General features: G+C 38.2%; 1 protein-coding gene across 4 annotated transcripts in view; it reads right to left on the bottom strand.

The window, feature by feature from the left end:
• Ranbp17 (RAN binding protein 17) overlaps positions 1-24038 on the bottom strand; it is a 340305-nt gene that overhangs the window by 117035 nt on the left and 199232 nt on the right. For 2 of the 4 annotated variants that reach the window (XR_006075264.2, XM_015997609.3), the window contains exons 15-16: positions 9841-9900; positions 418-491 (exon numbers count right to left, since the gene is read on the bottom strand). Coding sequence is in view for 2 of the 4 variants with exons in the window: in XM_015997609.3 (XP_015853095.2) it covers positions 418-491; positions 9841-9900 (134 nt within the window). In the remaining 2 variants the exon portion in view is untranslated. The remainder of the gene's footprint in view (positions 1-417; positions 492-9840; positions 9901-24038) is intronic. The other 2 variants (XR_013053188.1, XM_006978884.3) reach the window with 1 other exon arrangement.

Genomic DNA, 24038 nt, shown 5'->3' with positions numbered 1-24038 from the left:
CTCTATAAACACATCTCTGCTGGAGCCAATGGATGTTCTATTTTAAGGTGATTATAACTATAGTTTGCAATTGGTCTTTGGTCATTGGTCTTTGAGGTAGGGTGTTTTGTTTTTAGTTTTAAGTTAAAAACAAAATTCTGCCCAACTGAACTATAGAGTCAATATCTGTAAATCTTTTTAGGACAATGTTCTGATATTGTTCACTATAACCACGGGGACTTCCTGACAAATGATAATGACCTTTAGATTGTGAGTTTTAAGTATTTGAAGTAAGCTTCAATGAAGAACAATGTACACACTAAAATTTAATGCCAAAATTTTGTTTAGAAATTAGTATTGTTAAGAGATTCAAATACAGTAAGATGATATGTGACTCAAAACAACAGAAGAAAATTAAAAACCAAAACAGACACTCACATTTTTGTCATGAATGTTTCTAAAATATGGTTGTCATCTGTTATTCCTAAGACTTCCGACATACGGGCGTACACCTGCAAAAAAGTGTTAAAAGCTTCATCATTCATAGGCAATTTCAAAAGACTACTCAAGTTAACAAGTCTAAAATTTAAAGATCTGCTTCATCCACACTGAAAACAGGGAGCGAACACAGAGCTAATGAAATTAAAACATTACCACCCTAGACTGCATTAACTTTCCACACAGGAAGCACTTCTCCTTTGGGATGTGTATATACTTACACAAACAGACCCACACTCATTCTTCATCGATCACACCACATACTTTGTCCTCAAAGTTGGGAGCCACCTTTTTTCTTGAAGGTGGGAATAGGCATGCAAAAGACTAAAAAACAATGTTCAAAAACAATCTAAACTTTCTACCTATTCTAGATTTCAGCAAAGTATCAATAAAATTCAAGATAATGCAAGGTGATTATAAAAGTATTTTTAGAAAACCATGAGACTGTATACCAGCTATAAACACCCCCTGTAATACTCTCTAGCTTAGAGAGACACAGAGACAGGTCTTACTGTTGACTGTAGGACTGAACATCAGCACATGAGAATCCACAGAGCTTCTAAGTGGGCCGAGCTGGTTGCAGAGTTTGGGTATGACATTTCTGTCTCAAACTCAGGCACACTGTGCTTTTGAACACACAATCCCACTTCGAGTGGAGAAATACCACCAGCAGCCAATGGAACATTCCCTGGTAGCCTGGCAAAGCTGAGAGTAGTTAACACCTCTACAGCCACTATGCTCTGATGGGATTCCAGGTTGTCCCTGCCAGACACCAGCTGCCTGGGATCTCTCTTCTGTCATTTTATCACCTTCTGTAATTTGTTTATTTACTAAGTATGGCAACTTAGCTTTATTTACACACTAGCTTATATATTGCCAGAGGTCACAATAAGACAAATCATTCAGAGTTAAAGGGGTCACACAGGAGAGGAGTGCAGAAGTACTGTATTTGAGTTTTGAAGATTATACTAATCAGAACCTTGTGTTACAGATTTTCAACCTGAGTTCTAGTCTGGAAGCCTCTTCCACAGGCTAGCAGTTCTCCCTGACAAGTGTACAGGGAGAAAAGGAAGGGGTGGCTGTAGAGGGAGAGAGTAGGAAAGGAGCAGAATGGTGGGAAGGAGAGGGAGGGCAGAGAGGGAGAAAAGAAAACTACTACTCAATTTTCCACTGTCTCTTCTGTTGACTACAGAGTCCCCAGGACAGTATTCTAATGATTATGCAAAGGCTGCTATGATCACTAAGGGTCCTAAGATACTTGTGGCAGGAGAGAAAGAGAGCCTAAAAATCTTAGTAATCACAATGGTCTCAATCAGAATGCTATAACCACAAAGAAGGCTCAAAGGAAGAGCAGTATGTAGAATTTACATATCACAGCCAGGAAGATTCAAATCAGTCCTCTTGAAAATCTGACATAAATGACTTTTGGTGTTCAACTCTTTCATACCTTGGACCCCAGTACTCCCCATTTTCCACCATTTCTCTCAAGCCTAAGCACTGAAGATCTGAGTAATCCGTAGGATTTCTTTGGCTCAGTATCAGCCTTTCCCCATCCCATCATTCAAAAGCCACCTTCCCAAAGGCCTTGTTAGCCCTACCAGGCAGGGTGAGCTGCATTTTCCTGTATATTCCCCCGAATCTGCTCTGTTCTTCCATCATGGTCCTTTCACATCGTAGTGTTTAGTTGTCCAGGTCTCCTATAATGCTGGAATATCCTTGAGGGCTGATATTATGCTTTATCATACCTTATTCTTTGTCTCAGCAACTAAGACAAGTGTATTTAATATATAATAGAAAAAGCAATGGGTGGACCTATGGAGACTGGATTACAATGTGAATAATCAAACAATGAAATATGCTTCCTTCCTTTTAAGATATATTGAATTCTGTGGGCAAAAAAGAAGAGAGAAAAATATTCTAGAGAGCAGCTGGTCTGTTACTTGACTGTGATTATCCAGTGCGCTCCTGTATGTAAGACTAATTTGTGAAAGCAGACCACAGTGGCCCCAAGTCCCTGCTCTCTGCGCTTTCTGCTCACCACTCTTGCAGAGCCGCTCCTGTGTTCTTCACCTTGACTGGAATCTTAAAGGCACCAGTGCTTACCAAGGATGAAAACATGAATGAAGCTATTTATAAATGAGCTCTACTCTAGGCCAAAGCTCTCATTTTCCCTCTTGAGTTCACAATCATCTTCAAATAAAGAAAATATGCCATAAATGCACTGGACACTGCTGGAAGATGTAGCTGAGTGACACATGGGTTTTTGGAAGGGATATGGTGTTATCTCAAGCAGCCCATTCTTGGTGTATTTTCATCACATCCTCCTCCTTTCTGTTAACTCCTAGTTAATTTTCTTGTTTTGAACATAAGATGACTACTCTGTATTTCTGTAAAAGGAAATTTTACATTCCAAGACTTTATAAATTGGCAAAACCGAGAACTAACCTAACTTTTATTTTCACTATGCCATGGTGAAAACCTAGCAATTGAACTGTATCTTTGAAAACTGAGGGTCCCGCCAGGAGTCTTCCTGTTGTGAGTTTGCTAGGCAGGCAGGCAGGTCTGTTGTGCTCTGCTGTCAAAACAGTTTCTCAAAGCCTCAGCTCTGAAGCAATCATAGGCAGGAGCAAACAGTCCACACTGGCACAGGCAGCGCTCTAACCCACAGTCCTCCTCCTTTTAGCATCCATTAGCTCTGATCCCCATTATCCCGTCTAGAGCTGTGTCAACGCTTCTGTCCTCGGGGACTGCTCTCCACTACCAGGATCTGACAGTCAAGCTTGAGTACTAAGCGGGATCATTACCTCTTAAATCCACTTATCTGATCTACTGAATAGTAAATTGAAAAGCTCATTAAGAGCAACAATCTGATTTGTTTTCACGTGTGACAGGGTCATTTAAAATCAATGTATGATTACAGCATTTCTTTTAAAAGACTGTTCCACATTTTTCAAGGTCTTGTGCCATTTGGAAAACATGGAGATAATATAAAAATATCCTCTAACATTTAGAATTTAATAATGTGATAGATACAGACTATTTAAGAGGTAAGAGATAACTTGCCCACTGGGGAATTTCTACAAAGCTATTTATCACAAAGCACAAGTCAATAAAAGATTTCTACTGAAAACAATTCTAACACAATATTCAGAGTTCTGAACACTTTCTGCAACTTTTATCATTTCAAAATAATTTTAAAAATTAATTTTACCAAAACATTTTATGATAGCAAGAAGGAACCACATCATAAAATTCCTTTCCAGGAAGAATGGAGTTGGAAGAGAAAAAGGCTGCCTTCAGCACACAGAAGACTTACCTTGATTTCAGAAGCTAGTAAGATAATTTGGTTCTAATATCAAATAAAAAGAGATTAAGGTCAGGCAAAGTAGTGAATGCCTCTAATCCCAGCTGTCAAGAAATAGATTTTGAGTTGGAGGCTAACTAGGATTACATAGAAAGCCTACTTCAAAACTCCACCACTGCTACCAAGTCACCAGTTGCTCTTCCAAGGCTGGATAATACAATGACAATGAACACACAGTCATGCCTTTGGTTTTGTGTTTTATGCCGTCAGGGACATATACACTGAAAACAAGTATTTGCCTGCTTCAGCCCTCCTGTTTTCCACTTGAGAGCAGAGCTAACACTATCTTTTATGTCCACTATGCCCACCACTTTACTCGTGCTTTTTAATGGTCAAATGTATAGTTTTGCCAATTCTACTTTATTTTTTTGAAACAGGATCTTGTATTTAAAACCCCATTCACTAAGCATGTGGGAACTGGCAAACTTTTGCTGTGTTGTAAACAGCAAAACTATTTCCTGGAGAAAGTTTTCTCCAAGATTAGGTAAGAAGAACTTTCTTCTTTGGAAATTTGGGAGCATCCAATGTTTCAAGTCTATTATAGATACTTATAATATCATATACTAAGTATGATCTAGTAGTGTCAGCTTTTCATGTGAATAAAAGTTTCACCCAGTATTTAAGCTTGTGTAATTCGAGGGGAGGGGAAATGTCTGTTCAGCAGTGTTGTAGAATTTTATTTTAAGATGTGTTACATTTGTTTATTCTATGGGACATTTGTTTTAATGATGTAAAGATGTGTTACATTTTTTTACGTTGCATTTGTTTAACTCTGTGAAGCTGTGATATTTTGCCTGTCTAAAACACCTGATTGGCCCAATAAGGAGCTGAATGTCCAACAACAAGGCAAGAGAAAGGATAGGAAGGCCTGGTAGGCACAGAGAATAAATAGAAGAAAAGCAAGAGAGATCCAAGGAATGAGAAAAGAAGGGGCCAGGCACTCAGCCAGCCACAGAGTAAGAGTGAAAGTAAGATATACAGAAGTAAGAAAAGGAAAAAGCTCAGAGGCAAAAGGTAGATGGGATAATTAGGTTAAGCAAAGCTGGCAAGAAACAAGCCAAGCTAAGGCTGGACATTTATAAGTAAGAATAAGCCTCTGTGTATCTATTTGGGAGCTGGGTAGTGGGCCCCTCAAAAAGTAAAGAGTAAAAAAAAAAAAAAACCAATAGCACAACAGTGCTTAGAACATGGTCTTGAACGTAGCAAAAGAAAGAATAGGCTTTGGTTCCAAAGACATTTGGATCTGAATTCTTCTTTTTTTTGATGAGGCACTTAAAAAAATACTTTATTTTTATTTCATGTGCACATTTGTCAGTGTGAGGGTGTTGGACTGCCCCTCTCCCTCAGAACTGGAGCCATAGACAGCTGTGAGCTGCCTTGTGGGTGTCGGGAACTGAACCCAGGTCCTCTGGAAGAGCAGCCAGTGCTCCTAACCACCGAGCCATCCATCTAGCCCTAGATCTGAATTCTTACTCAGCCACTAACTAGGTGTTCCTCAAATCCTTTGAATCTTGGTTCCTTATTGGTAAAACAAAAATAATAATCAAGAGTAATTCATAACAAACATTATTTAATAGGTTTTAGGGATGACTGAATGATAATCCTCTATCAAACACCTTGGCACTTGGCAGTTACTTCCCACTATCCCTTTTCATAGGCCTTTCTGCTTAGCAGACTCTGGAATGCTCAGCTAATAATACTCTTTGCAAAAGAAGGCCTTACACATCAAAAGTAACAGAAAGGGAAGATGTATTTCTCTTGGAGACTTGGTGTGTGTGTGTGTGTGTGTGTGTGTGTGTGTGTGTGTGTGTGTGTGTCTGCGCATGCACACGCATACACATAATTGCATAACTAAGATTGTGCAGAGACTGGAAAGTGACATCATTTGTCTTCCTTGATCATACTTTACTTCATTTATTGAGAAAGGGTCTCTTGCTGAACCTGGAGTGTGCCCATTTTTGCTAGCCAGCTTGTCCTGGGGATTGACTATCTCCTAATCTGGAGCACTGGAATTATTCTGCCTGCCTGCTTTTATGTGAGTTTTGGGGATCCAAACCCTTCATGGAGATTTTAACAGAATAAAGATAACCATCAAGACCATAAACCTTTGAAATTTTAATTAGTAATTTTGAAATCTTTATGTATGTGTTGAACCAATTAACACATTCTAGTCATAGCCTTTGTTAAGGGGGTAAAATAACTATGTCAATATTTCATGACATAGAACTGTGGTGATATATTGTGTACCCTGGTAAAATTTGCCTGAAGATCAGAGAACAGAATAAGCCACTAGATTAAACATACATGCCAGGCAGTGGAGGCACACACCTTTAAATCCTAGCACTCAGGAGGCAGAGATCTGTCTGGATCTCTGAGTTCAAAGCCACCCTGGACTATATGAGATTGACTCAGTCTAGGAGAAAACAAGCCAGGCAGTGGTGGCACACACCTTTAACCCCAGTGCTGGCAAGCACACTGGCTGGGTGGAGAAAGGTATACAAAGTGTGAGGAGACAGGAACCTCAGGCTTTTTTGGCTGAAGTCCTTTCGGCTGGGGCTTTTTCAGGCTGAGGAGTTGCTGTGGTAAGAGGTGGTGGCTGTGGCTTGTTTCTCCGATCATTCAGCATTTACCCCAATATCTAGTTCCGGGTTTTGTATTTAAAGACCATTTAACACTTGAGTTACCCAGAACCATCAACTCTCTCTTCTTCCTTTCCTTTCTTTTTGTGGTACTGGGAACTGAACCTACTGCCTCATGCAGGTTAGGCTGGCCTCTACCACCTCTACGGGCACAGCCTCCTGCATACCAACTCTTTCTACTTCTAAACAGTTGCTGCCTTAGAAGCTACAAGGTACCCATTTTAACTCTGACACATTAAAACAGCTCATGAAATATATGGAATTTCAATAAATATCAGAAAGTGTCATTACAGTTTGAGAATACATGTTTCTAAAATAATCATCTTAATAAATCCTTGTTATTTTACTATGAAGAAGGCTCTTTTCAGTTTCAGGAAAGAGTGTTTGTATGTGAATAGACAGCATCAGTGGTACAATGTACTCTCCATCTTCTGAACTCATCTAATGACAGATGTTGCCTGTGCATTTATAGGTAGACAGCTTCAACTATCTTTTCATTTTTCTCATTTCCTCAATGTTCTTATGTACAGTTTTTAAAAGGAGTCAAATAAAACAGAAGGAATTAACATAAAAATAGCAACAAAATATTTGGCTGTAAATTTAATAAAGAATGAAAGTAAATCCTGTGCTAATTTTTAAACTGCCCCCCACCCCCAAGCCAATACTTGGCATTAGGTATCTGCTGCATTCTGGTTATAACTTGTGAGAAGCTAATTATGTCAATTCTTACATCTGAAGTAGATTACAGAACTGGGAAACCCAGAATGTTAGTTCCTAGAGGTTGATGGATATAATGACAGTCACAGAGATTCAATAACAGCCCTCTGTGAGATGTACTCAGAAGCACCACATGAAACAAATTAGAAACAACGAATCTCTCATTGTGTGCAAATATGAGAATAAGAGAAACCCAGTTCTGTAGGTTTTCATAAGAGCCGTTATAATGAATTAAGATTTCTGGATAATGAATTTTCAGAAAATTACAGCAAGTTAATACCCGTAGGCTCTCTATAGATGTTTAAACTTCTCAAAGGCTTTAGCACACTGTGCAGAGGCTCAATGCATAAAATTGGCAGTGCAGTGGAAATCAACAGCAAAGACTTCTGTCATCAGGTGACAGACCTTCTTCAAACCACCTTATTCTTACAAACTTACATCAAAGAATATAAAATTGGTAACATAACCCATCTCCAGTTGAATTTTAAAGCACTATTTTAATTTACTGTAGTGACTTGTCAGTTAAGGCTTTGACTTGTAACTTGAAAAAATCTGGCTCAAAAAGCACCCACATGGAGACAGTGCCCCACACAGGACAGTTGCCTTATGACAAAGGTGCTAATGTTACTCAGGAAAGAATTTGGGACCTGGACATGCAACTGTGCATTATGTGTGAGTAAGCAAGCAATTTTCATTATTTTTGTCTTGTGGTCAGTCCAGTGCTGTCTATATGAGGATGCTGTTAAAAATGGAAGGTGTTGGTAGCACACTGAGGTAGAGAAGAATGAACTAATGCAACATTTCATTACTTAACTGAACCATTTGGAAGGAAGGACACTGAGTTCTTTCATTGACATTTGAAGCACAATAAAACAGGAACACTGTAATAAAGTTAACATTATAGCAAGAGAATTATTGGTACAAACGTCATTGCTGCATATTAAATATGCAAGCTTAGTGATGTTGAATAGATCTTTATTAATCTTAGCCAACCTTTCCATAGCATTTAAAGTAAAAAATAAAATTACTAAATATAGGAATGAAATTAAGACAAAAAAATCCTTTGGCAGAATTTAATTTAAGTTGGAAACTAAGTGGAAATAGCTGAGCAATATGCTTGCCCAAATCAGCAGAATCTCAGTCAAATATGAATCTTCAATTTGTACTGTAAAAACAGTATCTGAACTCACCATCTGTGGTGGCCATCTTGTTAAGGGGACACGGACCTAACAAATCTCTTAAGAAGCATTCCCAATCTGCTTGAATAACCTATTGTGTAAAGAAACTTGGAGCAACCACTCTGGCCTCCCATTTCCTTTGCTCCACATCCTGTGGCAGAGCAGGAGCTCGGCAGGCTGGGGTGCAGGGCTGCCTGCTGCTTGTGATAATCCCCTCTCCCAGTAGGGGCCTCCACTGATGCATGGCTAAGAACATGTTTCCTCTTTTGCTTGCATCCCAGTGGGGTTTCCATTCCTGACATGGGCCCAAATCCAGACTGCTAAAGGAAGGTAGAAAAGTTAGAGAACTCCAGATGCTGCCAGAGATAATTCTGGACACGTTTCTAAACAACCGTTTATTGGACAGAGAAGTACACAGGTAGTGTGAAAACCAGCAAGACTGGTAATTTTGGAGACTCTTTCCTTCCCACCCCCACAAGCAGAGCTAAGGTCTAACTACCACCTGTTCAACAGAATCTGGCTATTTGCCTCACTTTCCTTCAGGGAGCCACTGACTAAGGATCTTCAGCAGCATGAACCTAATGCCTCCCGACAGGCTGTCCCTAGCCAAGAGGGACCCGGGTCGAGTGCACCAGTTATTGGTCACAGGATACACAGCTCATAGAGACTCCTGTGGTGCAACCAGCTGAAAGCCAACGAGAGAAGATGAAGAGTGGACATTTGTCCTGACACAGCTTTGCTCTTGCTGGCTGCCAACTCACTCCATGTCTGGAGCCAAGCTTCTGTTACACTAGTCTTCTGTGGATAATACCACACTAAAATCCTAGGTATTATTTTTCCAAACCCACTGAAAAAAGATGCAAACAAGGTTATGGCAAAGGAAGAAGGCTTGACTGGAAAGTTTGAGACAATGGATTGAAGAGAGCATTATGAACAAATATTTAAGGGTTTATTTATAATTTTGTGTTATAACAAAGCCTTGTACCAAGTGCACAGGATGGTATGATTAGGGTTTAAAACAAAAAAGTTGCTGTATAAAGTTTGTGAGAGGATAAAGGCAGAGGTGAGGAACTAGGAAGCTAAGAATTTTGTTTACTCTGCATGCTTCTTAAAGGTGTCAGCCAGAAACATATTTTGGCACAGGTGTGTGCTAGTTACTGTCCAGTAACAGATACCATTTAATGTAGTAAGTAAAACTTACCCTTTCAGGGATCAAAAATGTTATAATCAAGAAACTAGACTGAGATCACATTAGCTAGTCTTTAGTTAGTCCTACTAATTAGTTAACTACTGAACACCACGTGGCTCTATGCCTCATACCCTAGGGTTACATAGGATGTAAGAAGGGAGTCAAGGCAACACACCCATGCCCTTATCCCTGGGTGCACGTGTCCATCTCAGGGATTGCGGTGAGACAAGCATGAAGACTGGTGATACCATCACCGTAACCAGGTGCTCAACTCACCTTAACTATTTTCCAAGCCTTCTCTGGAGCTCTGGAAACATCATTCTTCGGGCGTACAACCTAAAAAGCACAGAGTTTATGGACCTGCCACCTAATGTCAAGAGATAAGAGAAGAGCACTAAGCCTTCCTAATTTCAGGTACAGGAAGAAAATGGCTCAGAATCTTTGTTGCTGTCACTTAAAATATTCTTGTGACACTGATTTTCATTCTGAAACTTTAGTGGCATGGTGAAGTCATTTGCAAACTCTGAATGTGGCTATATGAATTACAATGGGTTTGCTGCTGTATAATAATTAAAAAAGAATTCAAAAGCCAATTATTTAAGGCTAGCTCCAAAAAAGAAACAAATAAATGATGATGGCAGAACTATTTAGAGAATCATTTAATACTGTCAGTTTCCAGGAGGCATTTAGTTATACTAGGCAAACACGTGGAGCTAATGATGTCAGTAGCAAAGTCATCAATTGATGGCCAAAACCACATTTAAACCAACAAACTCAGTTGTGTAGTCATGTAGAAGAAAGGAAATGATGGTGAGTTTTTTGCACTTAGTCCAATTCTTGTATACATACAACTATCCAACCCTCTATAAAAAGCATGTCTACTTGTAGTGGGTGTCAGACAATTACTTAGAAGCAATCTCTACTTTTAGCATTTTTGTTTTATTTACATGATTGTATTTCTGCTTTTCTTTCTGGAGTCTCTTTCTGAAACCATGTTCCATTTCCTATATTAAAAAACAGCCTCAAGAAACTGCTGATGGCCGGGCGGTGGTGGTGCACGCCTTTAATTCCAGCACTTGGGAGGCAGAGGCAGGTCGATCTCTGTGAGTTCGAGGCTAGCCTGGGCTACAGAGTGAGTTCCAGGAAAGGCTCCAAAAGCTACACAGAGAAACTCTGTCTCAAAAAACCAAAACAAACAAACAAACAAACAAAAAAGAAATTGCTGATGGGCTGGAGAGATGGCTCAGTGGTTAAAAGCACTCATGGATTGCTCTTCCAGAGGATCTGGGTTCAATTCCCAGCACCCACATGGCAGTTCACAACTGTCTGGAACTCCAGGGTCCAACACCCTCACACAGACATACATGCAGGCAAAAAACACCAATATACATAAAAACAGAAATAAATAAATAACTTTGCTGGGTGTGGTGATGCACACCTTTAATCCCAGCACTTGGGAGGCAGAGGCAGAGTTAGGTGAATCTCTGTGAGTTTGAGGCCAGCCTGGTCTACAAAGTAGTTTCAGGACAGGCTCCAAACCTACACAGAGAGACTCTGTCTGGAAACCAAAACCAGCCTCTATAGCTTCTGACCTTCTAAGAGATAGTTAATTCTTTATCCTTTCTGGATGGGAGGGAATCTGTAACATGGTAAGGAATGAAAAAAATAATCCTGGAATGAAAACTGTCAGTGACATTCATAGTTTTCTACTGTGTCAAGTATGCTCTTTTTATTTTTAGATGGAGTTTCATGGGCCAAAGCTGGTCTTGAACTTGCTATGTAGTAGACATGAACAGATCTTTCTGCCTCCACTTCTAGCGTGCTGGGATTATAGACATATACTATCATGGCTGGTGTTATGTGGTGCCAGGAGATCAAATCTAAGACTTTATCATGCTAGGCAAGTACTATATGAACTCAGCTACATTTCTAGCTAGCTCTTTTCACATAGTTAAGAAGTTTCTTTGTCCCATTTTCAATTGCTTTCATATACTGGCCTAATTGATGAAAACTTTTATCTTCAAAGCAACTCCCTGAAATATTAATATCTGGTTTTAAATCAGAGGAGGCAATATTTGCAGCAACAGCCTAAATCCTGTTTCTATCCAAGTTTTCTATCTTGTAATTTAGTCATAAACACACAAGAGCCTGATTGGTGGAGCAAGACAGTACACAGGTGCTCAGGAAATATACTCTTCCATCAATAAGAAAACAACAATGACAACATTTGCTGACTACATATTTTTTTAAGGTAATTTCAACCAGGAGGAAACAGAAATAATGTACAATGTAACACATGAGCTTTTGATTGAGAATTCACTACTTATTAGCTTTGCAGATAATCACTCAAAAACATTTTTATTTAATGAATTAATTCTATAACTTTAAATTATTCTTTGACAGTCTCTGTTCCTCACCTATATAAGAATACAAAGAATAATGTAATGAATAATAATAAGTGAGGTTGGAGAGATGGCTCAGTGGTTAAGAGCACTTGTTGTTCTTTGCAGAGGACCTGGTTTTGGTTCCCAGGATACATGGTAGCTAAAAACCACCTAACACTGGTTGTGGGGGATCTCAGCCACTCTTCTGACCTCTGAGGGCACCAGCCATGCATGGGATGCACAAATATACATACAAGCAAAACATCCCTACACATAAATAAATCTAAAACAATTAAAAATAATATCACTCACTAATCAGGTAGGAGTCTAGAGGGCTGGTTGGGGCATAGGTTCTGAAGCTCAAGACCTGTGGGATTCAGCCAACTACAAAGTGATTATAATAAGTAAGTTGATTAACCTTTAAAACCTGGTTGCTTAAAAAAACTATAGGATGAGGATGTATGTAGGACCTAATATTCTTGGACTCTGTGAAAGGACTGACTAAAGTGGTAAATTAATACAGAGTATTCAGGACAGTCCTGACACAGTAGCACCCCCATCTGCATAAGCTGCTGGCATGTGCTGAGAGGACAGAACGTTTTCCTTGTAATCTTCTATGTCAGGTAGTCCTTATCCATTCTTACTGTAATGACTGCTCTTGATCGAGTATCTGAATCAAATGCTGGAAAACAGATGCATGTTCTAAGTTCTATGTGTAGAGTTTTAGGAAAAGTTAAACAAGGATGGCTACAGGGGAGAAGGGCCTGGTGAAAGGTAGAATAACACCTAACGAAAAATGGGGCACTAGTAGGATTGGCAAGAAGAGTAATGGGGAGGAGAAGGGAAGAAAGCAGAATGTCAGCCCATGACGTCTATCTGAAGGGTCTGAGTGCTCAGTTCTGGTCCTCATCCTCATTTTATGAGACACTGTAGACTTCTACTTCCTACTTCAACCATAAATTTTCAACACACCAGATAAGTAAATGATTTATATTTCCACATTCAATAAATTACTGAAGTCTTTCCAATTCAGATCAATGAATGCATCTAATTGTCAATTTTTTTTCAGTACATTCACACAAAGGATTCCAAAATAAAACGAGAAGTTTGTAATTATCTTAAGAAGTTTGTGAGGGTGCCCAAGGAGTAGTCACTACAGTAAGAATGGCCTTACATATAAGATTATAGTGATCTCTATGCCACACTCTGGGTTCTGAGTCAGGCTTCCTGTTTTGGGATGGATTATATAAACATCTGGATCCAGTTTGATTTTCTTGTCACTGCTGGCCAGCTAGGACCACTGCTTCAATCTGTTGTTGGAGAAATAAAATTCCCTTGGGAAATGGTTAACATGGGGATGAAAGTCACAAAGTTGGTTTTGTTAGGACACTTTGAAATGGATCATGCCTAAACCCCATCTCTACAGATAGGCAATGTGACAGAAAAGAAAACAAACTGTATTGGTTTAGAGTAGGATGATTTTGTGAAATTTTAGTTCTGTAAAGTGATGACAATCACATTTAGTTAAAAAAAAAACTACATAAAAAAAATGAATACTTCAGCCAAGTGTTTCAGTTTCAAGCAGAAACTCTGTACAGGTTAGAATATGACTTAAGATCAAACTATATTCTCACTGGGCGGTGGTGGCACATGCCTTTAATCCCAGCACTTGGGTGGCAGAGACAGGAGGATCTCTGTGAGTTCGACACCAACCTGGTTTACAGAGTGAGTTCCAGGACAGACTCCAAAGCTACAGAGAAACACTGCCTTGAAAAACCAAAACCCAAACCAAAACAAATCTATATTCTCAAACTTTTCCTAGGCATTTCTCATTGTATAATAACTAAAAATCCAGAATTTAAAACCTATACCAAGAATACTGTGTTACTATACAGTGCCTAACTTTAAGAAGTTTGAAATGTGTTGGATGGCTGTACCTCCTGGCAGATGTGGCATTATGGTCCATGCATATAAATGCTAATACCCAGATAAAATGAACACCCTCACATTTGTAACACAAAGAACGAAAACATTTCTAATGATCAGCCAAGTGGGCCAAGGAGCAATGGAAGGAAGCAGTCATAAAAACTTGGAGATAGGAAATGACAGTAAGTGTTCAAGAGACTAAAATCTTTGAGGATAGGAGATTAAAACAAAATTTAAGAATCACAATTCGTGTTGGGTAGTGGTGGGGCAGTGTGGTCTACAGAGTGAGTTCCAGGACATCCAGGGCTACAGAGAGAACCTGTCTCAAAAAACATGACCACCAACAAATACAAAACAAACAAAAAAGAATTGCAATTCTTAGCAAATGTAAAGCCACCAGTATACTAAGGTACTTAGCATATTTTTATTTCATTTTTTTATTTGTACATGTCAGTGATTGTGTGACTTTATGGACACCACCTGCATGCAAGATCTCATGAGGCAGAGAGGGTACTGGATCCCCTGGAAGTGGAGGTACAGACAATTGAGAGCCACCACGTGGGTTCTGAGCAATGAACCAGACTTTCTGCAACAACAGCAAGCACTCTTAAGCACTGAGCCACCACTCAAGCCTGAGAGTTTAGCATTTTCTATCATTTTATAATTTTGTCATTAAGTTTCCAACTAAACTTACTGGGATTCAGAAATTTTCCATGGAAATGCATTTCCAATTTTGTAATGGCAATCAATCAGAACACACAATCTACACCAGAGAACTTGTTTCAAAGCCAACTTGCTTAACATCTATTCAGTAAAGCAAGGGATACTGGCACTGGGGAGCCACACAGGCCTAGGGGAAAACAAAATCCCAATAAGTATGCCAAATGTGTTTTTATATTTCAAGACTCCTTCAACAGAAACATTATGGGAAGATAAAAATTAGGGAACACTGAACTTAACTAATTTAAAATGTTGAAAAAATATTTTGCATTTATGTTTTATAACCAAGTGCTTTCCCCACATTTGTCCCAAGGCAGCAGATGAAGCTCTATATCCACCACTGCTAATACTAGCAATTGGAACATGCTCTTTGGCAAGGCAGAAATAAGATAATTGTTCAACATAGGCTGGCTTTTCAGAAATACTGGAAGCATTGCCTGTAATTATAGACATCTGTCACTGCTAGCCACTCAGTACTAACCCTGACATCAATATACAACCATAGCACTAAACTGCCCGCAGGCATAGCAATGGAGACCAGATACGCTAGGCAGGCAATCATCTGCTTCATCCAAACTATCTGTCAAAGGTTCCCAACCACAAATAGCTCTTACATTTTGTATCCTTAGGATAATATGTTGATTTATTTTAGATTCTCTAATATTTACAGTCTAGGCCATCTACTAAAATAAAGAAACAAAACTTATGGCTAATGGAGGCAGTTACTGTTCACAGTCATCATAAAAGGTCATAGCTCAACCCTCAAATGTTAAAAATTGATGGCAGCTTTAACCATGTGCCATCATACAGATGTTTCCTTTTGTAGAGGCAATTATTTTCAATAGCAATTCAAAATGGTAAATACAATCTTTTATCAGCAAGTATGTTCTCACACTGATCTAATAGAAATGCTCATATTTTAAAGCATTTTTTGAGACATAACTGTGAGTTTCAATGTTATGTATGGAAGAATCCAGACTGTTACTTGGGATTTAGCTTTACAAACAGACCCTTATTTGGCACTTAATTTGTGTGTGTGTGTGTTGTGTGTGTGTGGGGGGGGAATGTGGTACCAAAAACTAATAAATTATATTGAAGGATAAAATACTTGATTAATGAATCAACTAACATATAATTTTGCTCTGTTATAAAAGCTCATAGAAATATACATACACACATTCATATTTTTGAAATCCCAAAGACACACTATAGCTTTAAACATGACTCTTTTTTAAAAAAGTAGTTTTGGAAGCAAACAGAAAATTATTAGACATTTAGGCTAATTAGGAGTTAAGACTTACAATTACCATGTGTTACTAAAAACTCAGATATTTCTTGGTCTGATTGCAACAGCCTAGACTGAAGAAAAACTATTAATTATAGAAAGACAGTTAGCTTACAAGTGAGCTGCATTTTAAAATCCTCCTTTAAAATACAATTGCTAAATGCCTTACAGTGCTGTAATGTGAGACAGGTTCAAATCTTATTACTTCACTGAAATTAAAACCTAAGTTTTAATACTGCTCAAGTCGAACAATGATTCCACACTTTATTGCTTTTGAAATCCCTTGATGATCATAGGAAAAAATGCCCCGGAGAAAAAAAGACTGTTTTCGATAAACAGAAAATACAGTTTGCACTCTTAGCCTCTTTGTCATCACAAAAAAAGGATTTAATGCCAATTCTTTAAAAAAAGACTTTTCCCCCACAAAATGTGCACCTTGTGTGCCATTTGTAAAATCAGTTCACTTTCTTTTATTTATTACTGCAGCGCGGCAAGGCAATAAAGCAGCTACCGATAGCTAATAAATTACATGCCTTTTAAAACAATTCTCTTGCTACAAAAACATGTAACTACAAAGGTTTACATTTACATGGTACAGCACATGAAATGTCTATATTTGTGTCCTATTAACCATCTTAGCAAATTGTGTACTTTTACCAAATAGCTGATAGGAAAAATGTGATCCAAAAATGTCTACAACATGCAGTAAAAGCTGTCCATGAAACCCATACATGCATGCTATTTGGAATTTCTAAAACCATATCCAAATTAACTTAAAAACATTATTGTTTTTCACCAAAGGTATTTAAGGCTTTCTAACTAGGATTAATTTAAACTTTGCTGAGTTACTGAGAGCCAAGAAGGTATCTTTTTCTAATTTTTGTTCCTAGGATAATGCAGTCTTTTAAAAATTATAGCTCCCAGCAGTTACCTAAAATAAATTTAAAATAGTGAGATTACTGGATTTAAGACAAAATGCCCACTCGGTTCACACACACTGTATCTATAAAAAGATAGACATGTAGTTACTTAGTGTTCATATCAAGTGCATTTTGTCCTCTCTCACACACATATATATCTTGAATTATGTTCACATATCCACAGAAACTGCCATTAAAACTTTATTTTGTGAAAAATAAGTCATCCCCCCACCCCCGGCTCTTCTGTGTACAAATCAGTTTGGGAATATCTATCTCCAATTCCAGGAGTTAAAATAATCAGGGTATTTGCTTAATGCTTTCCTCCTCTAATCTCATGATAAGAATATGGTTATGAGGTAATGTACTGTTTTTTATTATTAATCCACTCTATTTCCTGTAATAGCTATAATAGCTGTGGCTTTTTTCTGTCTTTTGAATCAGCCTAATTATTATAATTAATAATTAGGACCTTGCGGAAGATTTGTAAATTTTTAATTTTATTTATTACTGTGTATGTGCATGTAATATGTGTGAGAACAGGTGTGCAACTGGTATGGGCACCTTCCAGAGGTTGGAAATTCACATCATCAGGCTTGCATTAAGCTCTTTTAGCCACTGAGCCATCTTACTGGCTTGGTAAGTGTTTTTAAAGAGTTCAATGGAGGAAGTTTATTTCATCATGTTATTTATAAGATAATCATTATTCTCATTACTAATGATATTCTACTACATCTACACTTCTCTGTGTGTGTGTACACACAGAGACACACAAAAGAAACCCTGGTATATTAACCCTTTTTGTTGCTTCTTTTTAATAGGAAATGCTTGTGTTTGCTGAAATCATGATCACTCCCTATACTATAGTTGATCATAAATACTAATATTCTCAGTGACAAAGGAAAAGAACAAAATACTTATCAGGTTCACTTACACTTATTGTAGTACCATAAATTCTAAGTAAACTTTCTATTGGGTGCCATTTCATTCAGTGCATGGAAAACAACCTTAAGTTATACTTAGCACCTATGTGACAGAACAGAAGCAGTGTATGCTTCTGGTGTCAATTGAGAGAAGGAGGAAAAATTCACTTGCTTTAGCTAATCTTCTTAGATGGATGCTAGTTGCTGTCAACCTCCTTAATTTGATAAACAATATGAACTGAGTGGACATTAGGATTTGCATCTGTGAATGGCAAAGTGGAAAGTGTGAAGCTGCAGTGTCTCACCTGCTCCAGCATGCAGCTCCTGACCCTTTCTTACATGTCTATATTGTGCAGGTGAGTGACAACACCACAAAAAACTTCAGCCATCTTCAGGGAATCCTCCCCGACATCTATGAGTATTCCAACAGGTTCCCACTGCTTTGCACATCACTTATGAAACATATCACACTGAGTAACAATTACCTATTTGTTTTAAGTTCTGTACCTGTCTGTGATGGCAGGACGAACTCTCTCTAGTCAAAATCATGGCTGCTCCTTAGCACACTAAATATAAGCAATTAAATATATAAGTATATGTATAATGAAAGACAAAAAGCAACGGGTTTCTTGTCCAGAATAACACTGTCAGCCAATATAACAATCTTTTTCTAGGCTACAATTCTTTTTTTTCTTTAAAGATTTATTAAGTATACAATATGCCTGTACGCCAGAAGAGGGCACCAGATCTCATTATTGATGGTTGGGAGCCACCATGTGGTTGCTGGGAACTGAACTCAGGACCTCTGGAAGAACAGCCAGTGCTCTTAACCTCTGAGCCACCTCTTCAGCCCTACGTTACAATTCTTAAAAACTAAATACTAGCTGGTGTAACCTGTCAGCTGCTAACACAACACTGAAGAATCAGCAATGCCCATTTCAGAAAATCAAGTAGGATCAAAACAAAATTTCTCGCCACTCAAATGCTGAACACCACATCCTTCCTGATCTGGATTCAATCACTCACAAAGAAAGGAGCTGATAATGTAGCCTTGTCCTAGTTGTAGTGATATACACAAGTTATGCTCTTGTCCTCAAGAATCCTCAACATAATAAAAAAAAAAAATGAAGACACACGGTATAAATATTCAAGGTACAAGACCAGGATAGCTCATCATCTAATGAATTTAGAGAGCCAGAGAGAGCTAAGGTCAAATCTCTTATTATTTTTACTGTGCTTGTGTGTTTGTGTTGTATGTGGGCATCGTGCCATGGTGTGTTGTGTGGTTGTGGTTGTGTGTGTGTGTGTGTGTGTGTGTGTGTGTGTGTGTGTGTGTGTAGAGGTCAGTGGGCAATTCGAGTCTGTTCTTTCCATTCACCTTTACATGGGTTCAGGGAATCAAACTCATGTTGCCAGGCTTGCACGGAGAGCCCTTAACTTGCTGAGCCGTACTGATGGCAACTGAGGTCAAATCTTGTGATGCCATTTCCTACCTGTGTATTCTTAGCGAAGTACTTTTCTGTAGATTTGGGGTTAATAACACTTTGGGTGATTTAGTGGATGTAAAAGGTTATTGATGTGTTTGGCATGTGATGAACTATAAACAAATGCTAGCACTTATCATCATTTAAATGAGCTTTAATAGATATGACTCAGGAAGAACTGTTAAGTGTGAATGCTTGAATGGGCATGGTATGTGTAGAGAACAATGTAGTCCAAGCTCAAAATGGAAAAAACCAGATTAACAAAAGTGAGACTGGGGACTAAAATTGCATAGTGAGTGGACTAGATTATGGAACGTATTACTCACAGAGAGTATTGCTTTTTTTTTTCCTGTTATGGGAGTATGTAGTAGGGAATTCTCTAAATGGGAAAAATTAAAATCAAAATGTGGTTTTATCTATCTACAGTGCACATAATAGACAGAGGCCAATCATTTTAATTCTGGGACTCTCTGCTGTCTGTGAATCATGTGCTCCTTTTCCTTGATATTCTGGCCTTTCCAGACATAAAGAAATTTTTTTTAAACTTTTTATTTTCAATTTAAGTTTCTACTTTCCACATTTTGGAACTGTGGGTATCTTCCATTTCATTACTCAATCCTTGGGGCAGTTCATCTACTCAAAAGAGTTCAATTAAATATGCACCAAATTAAGTCTAAGTCCAAAGCTTTGAAAGCAGGTACTGATTGTGAAAATGGGACTTTTTTTTTTTTGGAGACAGGGTTTCTCTGTGTAGTTTTGGTGCCTGTGTGCCTGTCCTGGATCTTACTCCGTAGACCAGGCTGGCCTCAAACTCACAGTGATCCTCCTGGCTCTGCCTCCTGAGTGCTGAGATTAAAGGTGTGCACCACCGCCGCCCAGCCTAAAAATGGGACTCTTAATTCCTTTGTTGTAGTACTTAAGAAGAATAGGGTTAAGAAATACCATAGTGAGAAAACTGTGACAATTTTGTCTCTTTCCCAGAATCAGGGCAAATACAAGACAGGCTAAGCGGTAAAAGGCCAAGAAGTAGCAGTCAGTACATTAACTACTTAAGGACACATCAGTTCAATGGCTCACCTAGTCAATACTCCCTTGTTAAAGTGCCAATGAACCGGTCTCTACCAACAATTCTTAATTTCAAAAGGTTAAAGAGGTGGCCCGTTTATTTGTATATTTTCTCAAACAGTTGAGGAGTCTTTAGTGTACAGACTACTAACCTGTTTTTTCAGTTTTGTGCCACTATTTTGGAAAAAAAGTTATCTCCATAAACTTTATTGTCCACTACAGGAAACAGAACTTTGTATTTTTTTCCTAAAGTTAAAGTAGATTTTTTTTTAAGTTAATGTAGATTTAAGGACTCAAATTTAAATTCCAGAAAAATTCTCACATTTTTTTTTATTTTAATTTTTTTTTTTTTTTGGAGCTGAGGACTGAGCTCAGTGCTCTACCACTGAGCTAAATCCCCAACCCCAAATTCTCACATCTTACCAATGTCCCTGAACAAAGGAAAAAAAAAATACAATAATGAAACACCTTCCTCTTCTTAAGAATTCAGCTTTCCAGGCTAGAAAGACCTAAGGCAATCATGATGTTGACTTCCATGTGTGCTTTGCTGTAGGTAAGTATGGACTACATCTATTAGCACTGCTTTGAAATAAGTCAAACTGAATCTTTCTCTGTGGTATCTGTGGGACTGGTTTGCACAGGTTAAATTTCTAGGCAGCAACAAAGGTCTGAAAGCATGTAACCATACAGTCATTTGACTCAAACTGTAGTTTTGAAAGTACACTAACTAAAACAGATACCTATTGCCCACAGGTGGTTTACACGCTCCTTCTCGTTGGAAGGGGCTCAGGTAACAGTGGTAGACGCACTCTTAAGGTCAGGAGCAGGGGAGGGCTCAGGCAAGAGGACCTGAGTTTGCTCCCAACTGAGCAGAGCAGCACTGGAGAGGTAGAGACAGGAGGATCCCCGAGTTTGCTGTCTGTGAGCTCCAAGTTCAGTCAGAGAACCTAACTCAAAATACAAGGTGGTACTTAATTGTGGAAGACACCCTACCCTGACCTCTGATTTCCATGAGCACTTGTGCATGAGTACACACATATGTGACGCATACATATTCAAAGAAAGTTAAGTTCTGTAAACGTTTAGAAATAGGCCTCACTTTGTTCCTTTCCTTCCTTAAGTAATTAAACAAAAGAGAAGCAGCATGGAAGACGAAGTACCAACCATTTCTCAGCATCAGTGAGAAATCTAAAATGTCCACAGACTACAAAAGGACAGGAAGGAACCAGGAGCTTCACAAACCAATGAAATGAGCTCATTCCCATCTAAGTAAAATACACTGTCGTTGACACCATGAACAGAAACTCTCTACCACATACCAGCTCATGTCTTGGACTTGAAAACATCTTGACAAGCAGTATAGAAAAGCCAGAGAAACCACAGAGTTCTAGTCTCACATGTGACCCAGGAACAATTTCTACAACTTGTCTGAAAATCATTTTATCATCTACAAGATGAAGTCAATAATGTCTATCTTCAGAAGGCTGAAGCAGGCATTCCATTACTGTGAACAAAATGCCCACTATGGGAGCAATTACACAATAGACACTTTATAAATGCTAGTTTTAAAATTGAGAATAAAAGTGGTCTATCTAGAAAGTAATTAAGTTTATAAAGAATTAGGATCTTTGGTCAAATCTTGTGTGATGCTTTTCTTTGTCCCTTCCCCCTTGTCAATGAGAAGGAACATGTAAATCACTCACATTCAATAACTGTTTTTAGTGTATTACACTGTGACCAAGTATCTACTCAGGCAAATACACTGTGATATCTGAGAACAAGCAGTCAAAAGGGGAGAAAAACATTTTAATCCCACATAATAAACACACTACACTTAAATTAAAAAGTAATTATTCTTTCAAGGATTAAACTGGAATGTCCCAAAGCACAGGCCATGAAAGAGTGGCATGGATTCCTAGCTTACTATGATACCAGAACACTTAAAAACAATTTTTTTCTTCAATTTTGGACTACTTTTAAAGGTATTTCAAGTTCTAAAATGGCTGAAGTAGGTAGGGAGAATCTAAAAGCAGATGGTTTAGGCCAGCTGAATACAGAAAAGCAGGTGCTTAGCAAAACAGAAGCACTTGCCAACACTGCTGGTTCCAGCTTCCACATCCGGCCATCTCCCCTGCAGTCTCTGCATCTGCTTGCTGGTGATCACATGACATAGTCAACTGATGCAGAAGACTAGTAACCACTAAGGAAGCTGTTACCATTTTATAACAGCAACTCTTTACCACTATTTTAATTGTAGAAGAGTGAAAAAAATCTTTCTCCAAAATTAGGATACATTCTTATATTTAACATAATTATTTTAAAAAGAACAAAAGAACATATTAAGGCCTTGTTCAAGGAAAACATTAATATAGACAGATGCAAATTAGCTCAAAGTTTAAGCCAAGTCTGCACAATATAGACTGTATTATTCAAGCGTAATGGAAGAAGAAATTACAACAAATTAGTTTTCAGAAACACAATAGTAACCAGTGTTTCCTACAACATGCAAAAATCAAAGTACATATTATTCTAAAAGGAAAACAAACAAAAAACCTCATGCTTACAGTTTATCTCTGAACAAACCACATTGACAATTTCAGAGGAGCTACTCATACTATAAATGAAAGAAAGTTGAAAACATAGAATCAAAAAGAATACAGTGCATAGTCACATGATAGGAAACCAGAAAATGCTGTTTTCCTGTTTTAGATTCCCTTCTTGGTGTGATATGGGATTTGGAGACGGGGTGAAATTCCATATGTAAAAACATATATAGGGTGTGTGTGACTTGGCACTTTAATGGACACTTGCAAAAAATAAGCATAACTTGCACTTCAATAAAAAGACCCAGTGTGTCTCCAAAGTGTCAGGGATGCTGAGAGTGGGCACTGGTAGTTATCGATCAAGGAAGGAGACCTTGTTAGAGCCCCCAGAGAACAGTGACTTTCTACAACTAGTAATACCAGCAAGTAAAGCTGTATAGACTTGATATGGTAAGCAAAGAACCCATGGCCAGAGCTACTCTACTAGCAATCAGCTAGTAATGAGCAGCCCTTTAGTTTTTAACCACTGTGTGTACAAGGACCGGATCATGGATGGTAGCAATGAAGAATCATGAGTAGCTGTTGTTTACTGAGTGCTCATGGAGTTGAAGCATTATGCTCAGCACTTTCAACACTGTATCTCAGTTAACAATATGAGAATTTTATGATGCAGGTGTAGACATATCACAATTTTACTACTGAAGAACTGTGTTTCAGAGAAACTGTTATATGTATTTAAGGTCTGCAATGACACCCAGGAGCCAAGTCAGAATAATTTTGAACAGCTCCAAAGACCATATTCTTAACCAATGACTCATTTATATATATATATAAATGAACATGAATGCTCTGAAAAGTACATATATACAGGTACATCTGCACTAGATAGAATTAGATACTAAAACTGCCTACAAGGGCCATCCCGATATGATTTCATATATCAAAAATTCATGTTCTTTAAATAGGGTCCCCATATTGATATCCTAGTAATTAATTTCTTACGTGAGATCAATTTATACTTTTTTTTAGCTCCTTAGAAGAGTGTACAGTTGTTAATTATCCATGTTTTTCTTACATATTATTAGAAAATAACAGCAAATATTCTGCAATGCATATGCCAGGAACTGTGCTAAGACAGAGTTTTTCAGACAGTATGACTGACATTTGGAGCCAGGTAACTGGTGGTGATAGAACCTGTGTTGATCCCTGGCCTCTATCTCTTAACTG

Source organism: Peromyscus maniculatus, chromosome 8, assembly GCF_049852395.1.
Source record: "Peromyscus maniculatus bairdii isolate BWxNUB_F1_BW_parent chromosome 8, HU_Pman_BW_mat_3.1, whole genome shotgun sequence".
Classification (NCBI taxonomy): domain Eukaryota; kingdom Metazoa; phylum Chordata; class Mammalia; order Rodentia; family Cricetidae; genus Peromyscus; species Peromyscus maniculatus.
The sequence above is the reverse complement of the archived record's forward strand: the minus strand, read 5'-3'. Positions and strand labels throughout refer to the sequence as shown.